The 17,118-nt window shown below is 40.0% G+C and overlaps 1 protein-coding gene across 3 annotated transcripts in view; it reads right to left on the bottom strand.

Moving 5' to 3' along the window:
* LOC139753870 (opioid-binding protein/cell adhesion molecule homolog) overlaps positions 1 to 17,118 on the bottom strand; it is an 842,066-nt gene that overhangs the window by 61,145 nt on the left and 763,803 nt on the right. For all 3 annotated transcript variants that reach the window (XM_071670824.1, XM_071670826.1, XM_071670827.1), the window contains exon 5: positions 9,839 to 9,973. In XM_071670824.1, coding sequence (XP_071526925.1) covers positions 9,839 to 9,973 — 135 coding nt within the window. The remainder of the gene's footprint in view (positions 1 to 9,838; positions 9,974 to 17,118) is intronic.

Genomic DNA, 17,118 nt, shown 5'->3' with positions numbered 1-17,118 from the left:
GAAAGAAATGGCCCAACCCACCCCCATACACATGTATATACATATGTCCACACACGCAAATATACATACCTACAAACCTTTCCATGGTTTACCCCAGACGCTTCACGTGCCCTGATTCAATCCACTGACAGCACGTCAACCCCGGTATACCACATCGATCCAATTCACTCTATTCCTTGCCCTCCTTTCACCCTCCTGCATGTTCAGGCCCCGATCACACAAAATCTTTTTCACTCCATCTTTCCACCTCCAATTTGGTCTCCCACTTCTCCTCGTTCCCTCCACCTCCGACACATATATCCTCTTGGTCAATCTTTCCTCACTCATTCTCTCCATGTGACCAAACCATTTCAAAACACCCTCTTCTGCTCTCTCAACCACGCTCTTTTTATTTCCACACATCTCTCTTATCCTTACGTTACTTACTCGATCAAACCACCTCCCACCACACATTGTCCTCAAACATCTCATTTCCAGCACATCCATCCTCCTGCGCACAACTCTTTCCATAGCCCACGCCTCGCAACCATACAACATTGTTGGAACCACTATTCCTTCAAACATACCCATTTTTGCTTTCCGAGATAATGTTCTCGACTTCCACACATTCTTCAAGCTCCCAGGATTTTCGTCCCCTCCCCCACCCTATGATCCACTTCCGCTTCCATGGTTCCATCCGCTGCCAGATCCACTCCCAGATGTCTAAAACACTTTACTTCCTCCAGTTTTTCTCCATTCAAACTAACCTCCCAATTGACTTGACCCTCAACCCTACTGTACCTAATTACCTTGCTCTTATTCACATTTACTCTTAACTTTCTTCTTTCACACACTTTACCAAACTCAGTCACCAGCTTCTGCAGTTTCTCACATGAATCAGCCACCAGCGCTGTATCATCAGCGAACAACAACTGACTCACTTCCCAAGCTCTCTCATCCCCAACAGACTTCATACTTGCCCCTCTTTCCAAAACTCTTGCATTCACCTCCCTAACAACCCCATCCATAAACAAATTAAACAACCATGGAGACCTCACACACCCCTGCCGCAAACCTACATATATATTATATATATATATTAGTATATATATTAATATATATATATATATATATATATATATATATATATATATATATATATATATATATATATATATATATATATACATATATATATATATATATATATATATATATATATATATATATATATATATATATATATATATATATATATATATATATATATATATATATATATATAGGGGGACGGGAGCGGGGGGCCAGAAACCCTCCCCTCCTTGTATTTTAACTTTCTAAAAGGGGTAACAGAAAAAGGAGTCACGCGGGGAGTGCTCATCCTCATCGAAGGCTCAGATTGCGGTGTCTAAATGTGTGTGGATGTAACCAAGATGAGAAAAAAGGAGAGATAGGTATCCTCTTGGTCAATCTTTCTTCACTCAATCTCTCCATGTGACCAAACCATTGCAAAACACCCTCCTCTGCTCTCTCAACCAAACTCTTTTTATTACCACACATGTCTCTTACCCTATTATCACTTACCCTATTATCACTTTCCTTTTTCCATAGCCGGAGGTTGAACCATTATGTGACATTCATTTTTTTCATTTCGTTTCAAGCTAGAAGTTTCAGTTTTCTAAATTGCTTCTTACATTTTTCACATGTATATATATGTATGTGTGTGTGTGTGTGTATATGTGCGTGTGTGTGTGTATGTGTATATATATATGTATATTATCCCTGGGGATAGGGGTGAAAGAATACTTCCCACGTATTCCTCGCGTGTCGTAGAAAGCGACTACAGGGGACGGGAGCGGGGGGCCAGAAATCCTCCCCTCTTGTATTTCTTTTAACTTTCTAAAATGGGAAACAGAAGGAGTCACGCGGGGAGTGCTCATCCTCCTCGAAGGCTCAGATTGGGGTGCCTAAATATGTGTGGATGTAACCAAGATGTGAAAAAAGGAGAGATAGGTAGTATGTTTCAGGAAAGGAACCTGGATGTTTTGGCTCTGAGTGAAACGAAGCTCAAGGGTAAAGGGGAAGAGTGGTTTGGGAATGTCTTGGGAGTAAAGTCAGGGGTTAGTGAGAGGACAAGAGCAAGGGAAGGAGTAGCAGTACTCCTGAAACAGGAGTTGTGGAAGTATGTGATAGAATGTAAGAAAGTAAATTCTCGATTAATATGGGTAAAACTGAAAGTTGATGGAGAGAGATGGGTGATTATTGGTGCATATGCACCTGGGCATGAGAAGAAAGATCATGAGAGGCAAGTGTTTTGGGAGCAGCTGAATGAGTGTGTTAGTGGTTTTGATGCACGAGACCGGGTTATAGTGTTGGGTGATTTGAATGCAAAGGTGAGTAATGTGGCAGTTGAGGGAATAATTGGTATACATGGGGTGTTCAGTGTTGTAAATGGAAATGGTGAAGAGCTTGTAGATTTATGTGCTGAAAAAGGACTGGTGATTGGGAATACCTGGTTTAAAAAGCGAGATATACATAAGTATACTTATGTAAGTAGGAGAGATGGCCAGAGAGCGTTATTGGATTACGTGTTAATTGACAGGCGCGCGAAAGAGAGACTTTTGGATGTTAATGTGCTGAGAGGTGCAACTGGAGGGATGTCTGATCATTATCTTGTGGAGGCTAAGGTGAAGATTTGTATGGGTTTTCAGAAAAGAAGAGTGAATGTTGGGGTGAAGAGGGTGGTGAGAGTAAGAGAGCTTGGGAAGGAGACTTGTGTGAGGAAGTACCAGGAGAGACTGAGTACAGAATGGAAAAAGGTGAGAACAATGGAAGTAAGGGGAGTGGGGGAGGAATGGGATGTATTTAGGGAATCAGTGATGGATTGCGCAAAAGATGCTTGTGGCATGAGAAGAGTGGGAGGTGGGTTGATTAGAAAGGATAGTGAGTGGTGGGATGAAGAAGTAAGAGTATTAGTGAAAGAGAAGAGAGAGGCATTTGGACGATTTTTGCAGGGAAAAAATGCAATTGAGTGGGAGACGTATAAAAGAAAGAGACAGGAGGTCAAGAGAAAGGTGCAAGAGGTGAAAAAAAGGGCAAATGAGAGTTGGGGTGAGAGAATATCATTAAATTTTAGGGAGAATAAAAAGATGTTCTGGAAGGAGGTAAATAAAGTGCGTAAGACAAGGGAGCAAATGGGAACTTCAGTGAAGGGCGCAAATGGGGAGGTGATAACAAGTAGTTGTGATGTGAGAAGGAGATGGAGTGAGTATTTTGAAGGTTTGTTGAATGTGTTTGATGATAAAGTGGCAGATATAGGGTGTTTTGGTCGAGGTGGTGTGCAAAGTGCGAGGGTTAGGGAAAATGATTTGGTAAACAGAGAAGAGGTAGTAAAAGCTTTGCGGAAGATGAAAGCCGGCAAGGCAGCAGGTTTGGATGGTATTGCAGTGGAATTTATTAAAAAAGGGGGTGACTGTATTGTTGACTGGTTGGTAAGGTTATTTAATGTATGTATGACTCATGGTGAGGTGCCTGAGGATTGGCGGAATGCGTGCATAGTGCCATTGTACAAAGGCAAAGGGGATAAGAGTGAGTGCTCAAATTACAGAGCTATAAGTTTGTTGAGTATTACTGGCAAATTATATGGGAGGGTATTGATTGAGAGGGTGAAGGCATGTACAGAGCATCAGATTGGGGAAGAGCAGTGTGGTTTCAGAAGTGGTAGAGGATGTGTGGATCAGGTGTTTGCTTTGAAGAATGTATGTGAGAAATACTTAGAAAAGCAAATGGATTTGTATGTAGCATTTATGGATCTGGAGAAGGCATATGATAGAGTTGATAGAGATGCTCTGTGGAAGGTATTAAGAATATATGGTGTGGGAGGCAAGTTGTTAGAAGCAGTGAAAAGTTTTTATCGAGGATGTAAGGCATGTGTACGTGTAGGAAGAGAGGAAAGTGATTGGTTCTCAGTGAATGTAGGTTTGCGGCAGGGGTGTGTGATGTCTCCATGGTTGTTTAATTTCTTTATGGATGGGGTTGTTAGGGAGGTGAATGCAAGAGTTTTGGAAAGAGGGGCAAGTATGAAGTCTGTTGGGGATGAGAGAGCTTGGGAAGTGAGTCAGTTGTTGTTCGCTGATGATACAGCGCTGGTGGCTGATTTTTGTGAGAAACTGCAGAAGCTGGTGACTGAGTTTGGTAAAGTGTGTGAAAGAAGAAAGTTAAGAGTAAATGTGAATAAGAGCAAGGTTATTAGGTACAGTAGGGTTGAGGGTCAAGTCAATTGGGAGGTGAGTTTGAATGGAGAAAAACTGGAGGAAGTGAAGTGTTTTAGATATCTGGGAGTGGATCTGGCAGCGGATGGAACCATGGAAGCGGAAGTGGATCATAGGGTGGGGGAGGGGGCGAAAATTCTGTGAGCCTTGAAGAATGTGTGGAAGTCGAGAACATTATCTCGGAGAACAAAAATGGGTATGTTTGAAGGAATAGTGGTTCCAACAATGTTGTATGGTTGCGAGGCGTGGACTATGGAGAGAGCTGTGCGCAGGAGGATGGATGTGATGGAAATGAGATGTTTGAGGACAATGTGTGGTGTGAGGTGGTTTGATCGAGTAAGTAACGTAAGGGTAAGAGAGATGTGTGGAAATAAAAAGAGCGTGGTTGAGAGAGCAGAAGAGGGTGTTTTGAAATGGTTTGGTCACATGGAGAGAATGAGTGAGGAAAGATTGACCAAGAGGATATATGTGTCGGAGGTGGAGGGAACGAGGAGAAGAGGGAGACCAAATTGGAGGTGGAAAGATGGAGTGAAAAAGATTTTGTGTGATCGGGGCCTGAACATGCAGGAGGGTGAAAGGAGGGCAAGGAATAGAGTGAATTGGAGCGATGTGGTATACCGGGGTTGACGTGCTGTCAGTGGATTGAATCAAGGCATGTGAAGCTGGAGTAAACCATGGAAAGCTGTGTAGGTATGTATATTTGCGTGTGTGGACGTATGTATATACATGTGTATAGGGGTGGGTTGGGCCCTTTCTTTCGTCTGCTTCCTTGCGCTACCTCGCAAACGCGGGAGACAGCGGCAAAAAAAAAAGAGAAAAAAAAAAAAAAAAAAAAAATATATATATATATATATATATATATATATATATATATATATATATCTTTTCTTTTTTTTTCATACTATTCGCTATATCCCGCGTTAGCGAGGTGGTGTTAAGAACAGAGGACTGGACCTTTGAGGGAATATCCTCACCTGGCCCCGCTCTCTGTACCTTAATTTGGAAAATTAAAAAATAAAGAGACACACACACACATATATATATATATATATATATATATATATATATATATATATATATATATATATATATATATATATATATATATATATATATTTTTTTTTTTTTTTTTTTTCATACTATTCGCCATTTCCCGCATTAGCGAGGTATCGTTGAGAACAGAGGACTGGGCCTTTGAGGGAATATTCGCACCTGGCCCCCTTCTCTGTTCCCTCTTTTGGAAAATTAAAAAAAAAAGAAAAAGCGAGAGGGGAGGATTTTCAGCCACTCGCTCCCTCCCCTTTTAGTCGCCTTCTGCGACATGCAGGGAATACGTGGGAAGTATTCTTTCTCCCCTATCCCCAGGGATAAAATATATATATATATATATATATATATATATATATATATATATATATATATATATATATATATATATATATATATATATATATATATACATATATATATATATATATATATATATATCTCTGGGGATAGGGGAGAAAGAATACTTCCCACGTATTCCCTGCGTTTCGTAGAAGGCGACTAAAAGGGAAGGGAGCGGGGGGCTGGAAATCCTCCCCTCTCGGTTTTTTTTTAATTTTCCAAAAGAAGGGACAGAAAAGGGGGCCAGGTGAGGATATTCCCTCAATGGGCCAGTCCTCTGTTGTTAGCGCCACCTCGCTAACGCGGGAAATGGCGAATAGTTTGAAAGAAAGAAAGATATATATATATATATATATATATATATATATATATATATATATATATATATATATATATATATATATATATATATAGATATGTCTGTGTATAGGTATGTATATGTGCGTTTGTGGACGTGTATGTATATGCATTTGTATGTGGGTGGGTTGGGCCATTGTTCCTTCTGTTTCACTGGCTCTAACAGCAAGTGTGTTGGGTAAAAGTTTTTGTGTTTTATCATAGGTCAAAGTATGACGTGATTGGTAAGATGCAATATTCGGAAAGGTTATCATGAATGTCTTAAGAGTGTGAGTCGGGTAATTCTTAGCCTAAATAAGATATGTAATATATTCGTGTAAGAAAAAAACATGAAAAAGTTTGCATTATAAGATCTTTGGCCATCAGTATCATGAATATCAGTATCCATGTCCATGTGAAGAAAAATGTTACATGAATTATAAAAAAGGTAACGAAATGAAAGTATTCAATTGGATTCGGGTTCACTGTGATAGCTTCACTGGGTTTGGCTGGTTTACCTATAATTCGAACTTTCTTGGATTATATTACATTCTGATGCATTTGGAGTGCTTCGGTGTCCTGGCTTGAAGCTTCATGGCCTGAGAACGTGAAATCGAACCGTGTACGTACTTACATATACCAGGACTGCCGAGTTTACAGCGGCAGAAGCTTAATGTTGTAAAGTATTGTACTCCTGCGCAATTAATTACAGCGAACCAAAGAATCGCTGACGCATCACGTATCCTTTTGAAAAGTGTGATGCCGAACCCTGCTTCACAGAATTATTAAATCACTAAAGTTGCGTGGTGTGTTATGTAATGAATATTTCATGGAGATAATGATTGAAGACGAACACTTCGTGATTCAAAAGGATTTAATCTGAAATGAACCCAAGCAAGCGTGTCAGCTGGGAGTTGATCCTTCGAGGAAGACATTATCAAATTCTTTAATGATTGATTATGTCCACATTCATTCCGGTTACACAGCCGTATGAAGAACGAGACTCATTCATTTTACTGCAAGAATAAGATTGATAAACTCAGTTCCGGGGATCAGCTATTGTATAGCTTACAATGACACTATTTGTCACTCTTGTCCAGGACCACGTCATACTTCCTGCTTTTCGTACCAGTGTTCATTCATATCCAGATCATGATTTCTGTGTCCTTGTCTTTCATACTCTGTGCGATTTTCTTTTCCTATGGTTTCTCGTTGTATGATTGGCCATTATGCTTACAAGTGCACCAGTTAGCTGTAGGTCTTGCTGAATATTGTGTCTTTTGTATCATCTTCATTAGGGTTCCTCATTACATGATACCACCAATGGCAAGAACTCTGAGTCTACTGATCATGAATATGATTACTTTTGCTCACAATGTATGCGTGATAGTTCTTCATGCAGATATCATGCGGTTCATGAAGTGGTGTGAGTTTTACCTTTACAACAGTGTTCCAGATGATTTTATATGATCATGTGGTTTCTTCATTCACTGGCACCTTGCTTTTGATCACGAAATACCTAACCTGTCTTCATAGAGGGGCAACATCCATAGAGTACTGTGTTATAGTGAAGATCCGATGAAACACCGGCTGATTAAGGGTATACTCGCTGCCAATTGCCGGTGATAGCCTGTACTATATGCGGCACATCAGTTGTCAATGGGTTAAACTTATCTAGCTTTATTCACCTTATTCGATCATACCAGGTGTCATAGAGAATACAACACTTCTCATGTATCATCTTATTCGTATGATAGTGCTCTGGCTCATAATCTAAAAACCTTTTTGAATGTTACTTTCCAGCATCTTACAAGACCTTACTTAATCTTTATAAAACTGTTGCACAGACACTTAATCTTTACATTAAAGCTTATGGATTCCCATGAACACTTAAGCTTACTCAAAAAAACTATCTTAATACAAGAGAGGTACAAAAAATCGAAGCTCTTTTAATGTGAGATAAAAAAAAAAGTTTATCAAAGTTCTGAGCTAGAAGATAACGAAAATTTTGGCATGAGAGGGAAAGAGAACACTAATAACTAGGCTCAAAATATACCCAGTGGAAAATGAGCTACGCTTCAAAAGCTATGCGAGAAATACACCTGAAAAAAATGGCATATATGAAAATACTCAGCAGTGATCTAGACTACCATTACACTCTAGCGAAAAAGAGAAACGCATTATAAAAATGGAAAGACATTTCTGCTGCAGAAAGATGACGTGCGTGAGGGAGAAAGCGAAAACAAAAACATACTTAATCTTAACCATCTGTGGCCGAAATTCATACAAAATTCGTAGGTATCTTTCAATGTGCCATGTGTAGTGAAACCTAATAATGACATTTGATGGCCATAAAAAAGATCATGTACCATGGTTGGTCAAGTTCTTAATAGTAGTGTATACTCTGCAGTGATATATCGTGTACCGTGGCTGGGTGGTACTTCATCCAAATGTATCCTGTATTGCAGTTGGCCAAATCATCCAATTTCATTTCATTTCATACAGAGGTTGGCCGAGTCTTAACTGATCTTGTACTGTGTTAGCCAAATGCTTCTTCACCTTGATGGACCCTCTGCTGTGGTTGGCTGAATACTTGACCTCCATGGATCCTCTGCTGTGCTTGGTCGGATGCTTCATCCTGATGGGTCGTCAGCTGCGGATGGCCGGATGCTTCATCTTGATGGATCCTCTGCTGTGGTTGGTCGGATGCTTCATCTTGATGGGTCGTCAGCTGTGGATGGCCGGGTGCTGAGGTTGTTCAAGTATTTCATCTTGCCGGATCCTGCGCCGTGTTTGCTCAAATGGTTCATCCTCGTGAGCTATTTATGGAGGAATATTCTCTCTTCGATAATACTGCTATAATTTCATCCTTGTTGATATCATGAGATTAAAATCCAAAAGTTACCTACAGCCGTGGATGATCAGCCATATGTATAACATCAAGGACAAAAGATTCTATTCACACATCATCGATAACTTTCATACAAGATGAAAATGATTTTTCTTAGAAAAGTCTTACAGGCTCATGTAATTTGCGTACATATATTCTGGTTTCTTTAAGTCGGTGTTAACGGACTCTACCTGCCTGTGATTTTGTCTTCGGTTGAAAGTCACCTTCAGGGATTTTGTACCATCGTCAGTGGGCCAAAAGGAATACAGTCTCATCGAGTCTTGTCACTCCAAAGAAGTCTTTCTACTGATTGTAGCGTAGCCTTGAAGGTACAGGAGCCCCGTATAGTGTCATGGGATGGAATGATAAAGAGTCTTCAGGATATTTCAGTGAATATCAGTATAGCTAACATTAGCTACATAATAGCGAAGCAGCTATGGGTATCTGATCAGTGCGGTAGCGTACTGTAAGGTAAAATGTCTCTTCTTTTCCATTAGCTTATGTATTCAATGACACTCCTTCACTCTAGTTAATTGGTATATATGATTAGTTCCCTCGGAATTACATCACGGATATATTCACTGGACAGCCTACCGAACACTCATCCAAATGAGATGTAGAGTAGATGATAATGCTACCAATATATATGCCATTGCACTCGCAAACACAATAAACTACATGGGTTTAATATGAAATATATATATATAAAAATGTTCTTACCATTCAAATGACCCAGTCACTAGATGAGGGTAGTCGTCTTCAACACATCACACCTTCATCTACTGATGTTATCTTGGTTAACAGTACGTGTTTTACAACCAGCATCACAACATCCTTGAGAGCTCAGAGTAATCCCCTCTATACCTCATATATTAATGGACTATCTTATCTGTTTAACCTATGTGGCTTCGACTTAGACGTATGCACAACTGCCCTTGTCATGTCGACTGCTATGGGTGGCAATAGTACTAACCTGTTCAATGAAGCAGACGAGGGAGATGGTGGAGCCGGATTCGACATGGTACTCGCCGTTGCCTGGGATCACTGCCCGGGGCACCACCACATTCAGGCTCACCAGGTGCGACACGATGCCTCCTCCCGTCGAGATCTGGAGGAGTGAAGGGAAAAGATGTCACGCTCAGTCATTGTCATACTCCAGGGATGAGCTTTTTTTTTAAGCAATTGGAATAAGACTTTTCTAAGTCCTTTGTGATATGCCTTAACTGTGGCAAGCTTTTGGGAGAAATGTTTTTTAAATGTTGAGTTATTACATGTCTTATAGTTACAGAACCTTTTGTATGAAATGCTAAACCTGTTTTCATTGCTGCCAGAAACCATTTTCTTACTCGAGGAAGAAATTGGTTTAACATCACTTGATTTCAACTCTCTCTCTCTCTCTCTCTCTCTCTCTCTCTCTCTCTCTCTCTCTCTCTCTCTCTCTCTCTCTCTCTCTCTCTCTCTCTCTCTCTCTCTCTCTCTCTCTCTCTCTCTCTCTCTCTCTTCTCTCTCTCTTTCTCTCTCTCTTTCTTTCTCTCTTTCTATATATATATATATATATATATATATGTCTCCATCAAAAAAACCGAATGCTACAGATATTTTGGTTTTAGGTAAAACATTTTTGCTGTTCCTTGAATAATTTGAGGTTTTAATTACGACACTTATCCTGGCACTCAAAGCACTTTAGGTTGCAATTAGCATTTCTTTTGACTCCGGCAGAGCCTCTTTGTAATTAAATGACTTCACACGGAATACCTTGAGTTTCCTGAGAGCCTTTTGAGTTTTTATATAACACACTGTGGTTCTTCCCTTGACTTGTATTATCACTTCTCTATATCAAACCCTGTGGAAGATTGAAAAGCAGCTGTGGTTTTCCATGAATCTGTGCACATTTCTGTGTGTGTGTGTGTATATATTTGTCGATCGGTGTTTTTATACATTCGTGTGTATCCGTGTGTATATACGCTGTGAGCGTATGTATATGTACGTGTGTGTCCACCATGTCTGTGAATGCACATGTATATATGCAGATCTGTGCTCTATGTTCATCTGAGTACATTGTGAAAAAATGAAAATTTCCTCTAATTTTCTCTTTAACCTTACAACTCACCATTATGAAAGCTGATACACCAAACAACTCGGGATATTTCTCAAATTGCAGTGATTATGATTCCGAGAATGTCGCCCCATAACCTGATATACAAGAAAAGCAGCTGAATAATTGGTCGAGGGAGAGGGAAAAAGAGAACTATGGCCCAATAATACTCCAGCCTTTTCTCACTAGTAATATGTGTTAAAAGTTTTCTGTTGTAACAGATTAACAGACGTGACAGCTGCCCACCGCCAAGTCGTCACGATACAGAAGAATGAAACCATGAAAAAAAAATAAAATGCCTCAATCCAAATTCTCTTCAGCATTTTACATTTGCATGTATTTCAAATTTTACATTTTCAGAATAGATGTGTTGGACACATTTATCGGCACACTCCAAATATCGTCAACAGCCATTAAATTGCAACATATACACTAGATATTCTTTCTGCTGCCTTCAACCGCTACAAACTGAATCCATGCAACACTGCCAGGACCAACATACCTTCAAGCATACCCATATCTAACATTATAGACCATGACTTTCCCATCTAAACGATAACCGGTGCAGCCAGGACTTTGGTCCTGTGGTTCACGTCAGCCTAACCTGCCACGTCCACTCGCGGGCACCTGAAGCCTGCACGTTCTTCAGATCTTCCTTATTTTCTGATTAAACATACGCTCACAGCAACCTGTCTCACCCACTTGCTGAACCTCATTATCTTCCTTCTTTTCAGTTTAATCCCAATTTTCTTCTCTCGCAGACTCGCTCAAACTCTATCACTAAATTTTGCAATGTATATATATATTTTATTTATTCTTCTTATTTTGTTTTGTTGCTGTCTCCCGCGTTAGCGAGGTAGCGCAAGGAAATAGACGAAAGAATGGCCCAACCCACCCACATACACATGTATATACATACACGTCCACACACGCAAATATACATACCTATACATCTCAACGTATACAACGAGGTAGCGCAAGGAAACAGACGAAAGAAATGGCCCAACCCACCCCCATACACATGTATATACATACGTCCACACACGCAAATATACATACCTACACAGCTTTCCATGGTTTACCCCAGACGCTTCACATGCCTTGATTCAATCCACTGACAGCACGTCAACCCCGGTATACCACATCGCTCCAATTCACTCTATTCCTTGCCCTCCTTTCACCCTCCTGCATGTTCAGGCCCCGATCACACAAAATCTTTTTCACTCCATCTTTCCACCTCCAATTTGGTCTCCCTCTTCTCCTCGTTCCCTCCACCTCCGACACATATATCCTCTTGGTCAATCTTTCCTCACTCATTCTCTCCATGTGCCCAAACCACTTCAAAACACCCTCTTCTGCTCTCTCAACCACGCTCTTTTTATTTCCACACATCTCTCTTACCCTTACGTTACTCACTCGATCAAACCACCTCACACCACACATTGTCCTCAAACATCTCATTTCCAGCACATCCATCCTCCTGCGCACAACTCTATCCATAGCCCACGCCTCGCAACCATACAACATTGTTGGAACCACTATTCCTTCAAACATACCCATTTTTGCTTTCCGAGATAATGTTCTCGACTTCCACACATTCTTCAAGGCTCCCAGAATTTTCGCCCCCTCCCCCACACTATGATCCACTTCCGCTTCCATGGTTCCATCCGCTGCCAGATCCACTCCCAGATATCTAAAACACTTCACTTCCTCCAGTTTTTCTCCATTCAAACTCACCTCCCAATTGACTTGACCCTCAACCCTACTGTACCTAATAACCTTGCTCTTATTCACATTTACTCTTAACTTTCTTCTTCCACACACTTTACCAAACTCAGTCACCAGCTTCTGCAGTTTCTCACATGAATCAGCCACCAGCGCTGTATCATCAGCGAACAACAACTGACTCACTTCCCAAGCTCTCTCATCCCCAACAGACTTCATACTTGCCCCTCTTTCCAGAACTCTTGCATTTACCTCCCTAACAACCCCATCCATAAACAAATTAAACAACCATGGAGACATCACACACCCCTGCCGCAAACCTACATTCACTGAGAACCAATCACTTTCCTCTCTTCCTACACGTACACATGCCTTACATCCTCGATAAAAACTTTTCACTGCTTCTAACAACTTTCCTCCCACACCATATATTCTTAATACCTTCCACAGAGCATCTCTATCAACTCTATCATATGCCTTCTCCAGATCCATAAATGCTACATACAAATCCATTTGCTTTTCTAAGTATTTCTCACATACATTCTTCAAAGCAAACACCTAATCCACACATCCTCTACCACTTCTGAAACCACACTGCTCTTCCCCAATCTGATGCTCTGTACATGCCTTCACCCTCTCAATCAATACCCTCCCATATAATTTACCAGGAATACTCAACAAACTTATACCTCTGTAATTTGAGCACTCACTCTTATCCCCTTTGCCTTTGTACAATGGCACTATGCACGCATTCCGCCAATCCTCAGGCACCTCACCATGAGTCATACATACATTAAATAACCTTACCAACCAGTCAACAATACAGTCACCCCCTTTTTTAATAAATTTCACTGCAATACCATCCAAACCTGCTGCCTTGCCGGCTTTCATCTTCCTCAAAGCTTTCACTACCTCTTCTCTGTTTACCAAATCATTTTCCCTAACCCTCTCACTTTGCACACCACCTCGACCAAAACACCCTATATCTGCCACTCTATCATCAAACACATTCAACAAACCTTCAAAATACTCACTCCATCTCCTTCTCACATCACCACTACTTGTTATCACCTCCCCATTTGCGCCCTTCACTGAAGTTCCCATTTGCTCCCTTGTCTTACGCACTTTATTTACCTCCTTCCAGAACCTCTTTTTATTCTCCCTAAAATTAAATGATACTCTCTCACCCCAACTCTCATTTCCCCTTTTTTTCACCTCTTGCACCTTTCTCTTGACCTCCTGTCTCTTTCTTTTATACATCTCCCACTCAATTGCTTTTTTTCCCTGCAAAAATCGTCCAAATGCCTCTCTCTTCTCTTTCACTAATACTCTTACTTCTTCATCCCACCACTCACTACCCTTTCTAATCAACCCACCTCCCACTCTTCTCATGCCACAAGCATCTTTTGCGCAATCCATCACTGATTCCCTAAATACATCCCATTCCTCCCCCACTCCCCTTACTTCCATTGTTCTCACCTTTTTCCCAATCTGTACTCAGTCTCTCCTGGTACTTCCTCACACAGGTCTCCTTCCCAAGCTCACTTACTCTCACCACCCTCTTCACCCCACCATTCACTCCTCTTTTCTGAAAACCCATACAAATCTTCACCTTAGCCTCCACAAGATAATGATCAGACATCCCTCCAGTTGCACCTCTCAGCACATTAACATCCAAAAGTCTCTCTTTCGCACGCCTGTCAATTAACACGTAATCCAATAACGCTCTCTGGCCATCTCTCCTACTTACATAAGTATACTTATGTATATCTCGCTTTTTAAACCAGGTATTCCCAATCATCAGTCCTTTTTCAGCACATAAATCTACAAGCTCTTCACCATTTCCATTTACAACACTGAACACCCCATGTATACCAATTATTCCCTCAACTGCCACATTACTCACCTTTGCATTCAAATCACCCAACACTATAACCCGGTCTCGTGCATCAAAACCACTAACACACTCATTTAGCTGCTCCCAAAACACTTGCCTCTCATGATCTTTCTTCTCATGCCCAGGTGCATATGCACCAATAATCACCCATCTCTCTCCATCAACTTTCATTTTTACCCATATTAATCGAGAATTTACTTTCTTACATTCTATCACATACTTCCACAACTCCTGTTTCAGGAGTACTGCTTCTCCTTCCCTTGCTCTTGTCCTCTCACTAACCCCTGACTTTACTCCCAAGACATTCCCAAACCACTCTTCCCCTTTACCCTTGAGCTTCGTTTCACTCAGAGCCAAAACATCCAGGTTCCTTTCCTCAAACATACTACCTATCTCTCCTTTTTTCACATCTTGGTTACATCCACACACATTTAGGCACCCCAATCTGAGCCTTCGAGGAGGATGAGCACTCCCCGCGTGACTCCTTCTTCTGTTTCCCATTTTAGAAAGTTAAAAAAAATACAAGGAGGGGAGGATTTCTAGCCCCCCGCTCCCGTCCCCTCTAGTCGCTTTCTACGACACGCGAGGAATGCGTGGGAAGTATTCTTTCACCCCTATCCCCAGGGATAATATACATATATATATATATACACATACACACACATACACACACACACGCACACATACACACACACAGACACATACATATATATACATGTGAAAAATGTAAGAAACAATTTAGAAACTGAAACTTCTAGCTTGAAATGAAATGAAAAAATGAATGTCACATAATGGTTCAACCTCTGGCTATGGAAAAAGGAAATGTTTAATTTATTTACACAAACGTCAATAGTAGTTCTCATCAATTTAACCACTGTATCAATAAGCTTCAATGTCTAAGCTACATTTTTTCCAATTTCACTATTTTCTTGTCAAAGCACCATGTATGAAAACTATCACTCCAGTAACACAACTATAAACATTTACTTTCCCTTTAAAAAAAAGTTCTGGGGAAGTCTGTCTCGATACACTGCGGGACACTCTACCACCTGGCGAGGTTTGTGTTGCAATGGTTCTTGATTTACAAACGTAGTAGCATCACTGGTGGGCCAAGGTAGTTCCGTTGGCAACTGGGACATTTCCTCTTCCTAGGTGTTCTTCAGTGCCGACGTTGTGCTGCTATTTTCCTACAGGTGCGAGAGGCCTTCTCACATTACCGGTTGCATGTGTTTGAGACACACAAGGAGCACTTCACGGTAGTGGTTGGAGGCGCATGTCCCCTTCCTGGATGTGCCTTAATATGGTGTCTCTCAGCCAACAGTGGATGGGCAGGTCCCTTGGCACATATGATCGGTGTGTGTGTGTGAGGAAGGGAGAGCGAAGTATATATATATATATATATATATATATATATATATATATATATATATATATATATATATATATATATATATATATATATATATATATATATATATATATATATATATATATATATATATATATATATATATATATAAATGTATATATATATATATATATATATATATATATATATAAATGTATATATATATATATATATATATATATATATATATATATATATATATATATATATATATATATATATATATATATATATATATATATATATATATTGATGTATATATATATATATATATATATATATATATATATATATATATATATATATATATATTTATATATATATGTATATATATATATATATATATATATATATATATATATATATATATATATATATATATATATATATATATATATATATATATCTTTTCTTTTAAACTATTCGCCATTTCCCGCGTTAGCGAGGTAGCGTTTGGAACAGAGGACTGGGCCTTTTTTGGAATATCCTCACCTGGCCCCCTCTGTTCCTTCTTTTGGAAAATTAAAAAAAAAAAAAATGAGAGGGGAGGATTTCCAGCCCCTCGCTCCCTCCCCTTTTAGTCGCCTTCTACGACATGCAGGGAATACGTGGGAAGTATTCTTAATCCCCTATCCCCAGGGATATATATATGTATATATATATATTATTTACATTTATGTATTTATTTTGCTTCGTCGCTGTCTCCCGCGTTGACGAAGGTAGCGCATGGAAATAGACGAAAGAAATGGTCCAACCCACCCCCATACACATGTATATACATAAACGTCCACACACGCAAATATACATACCTATACATTTAAATGTACACATATATATACACACACAGACATATACATGTATACACATGTACATAATTCATACTGTCTGCCCTTATTTATTACCATCGCCACCTCCCAACACATGGAATAACATCAACCTCCCCCCTCATGTGTGCGAGGTAGCGCTAGGAAAAGACAACAGAGGCCCCATTCCTTCACACTCAGTCTCTAGCTGTCATGTAATAATGCCCGAAACCACAGCTCCCTTTCCACATCCAGGCCCCACAGAACTTTCCATGGCTTACCCCAGCCGCTTCACATACCCTGATTCAATCCATTGACAGCACGT

Source organism: Panulirus ornatus, chromosome 15 (assembly GCF_036320965.1).
Source record: "Panulirus ornatus isolate Po-2019 chromosome 15, ASM3632096v1, whole genome shotgun sequence".
Lineage (NCBI taxonomy): Eukaryota > Metazoa > Arthropoda > Malacostraca > Decapoda > Palinuridae > Panulirus > Panulirus ornatus.
Note: the sequence above shows the minus strand (reverse complement) of the source record. Positions and strands in the feature narration are given on the sequence as shown.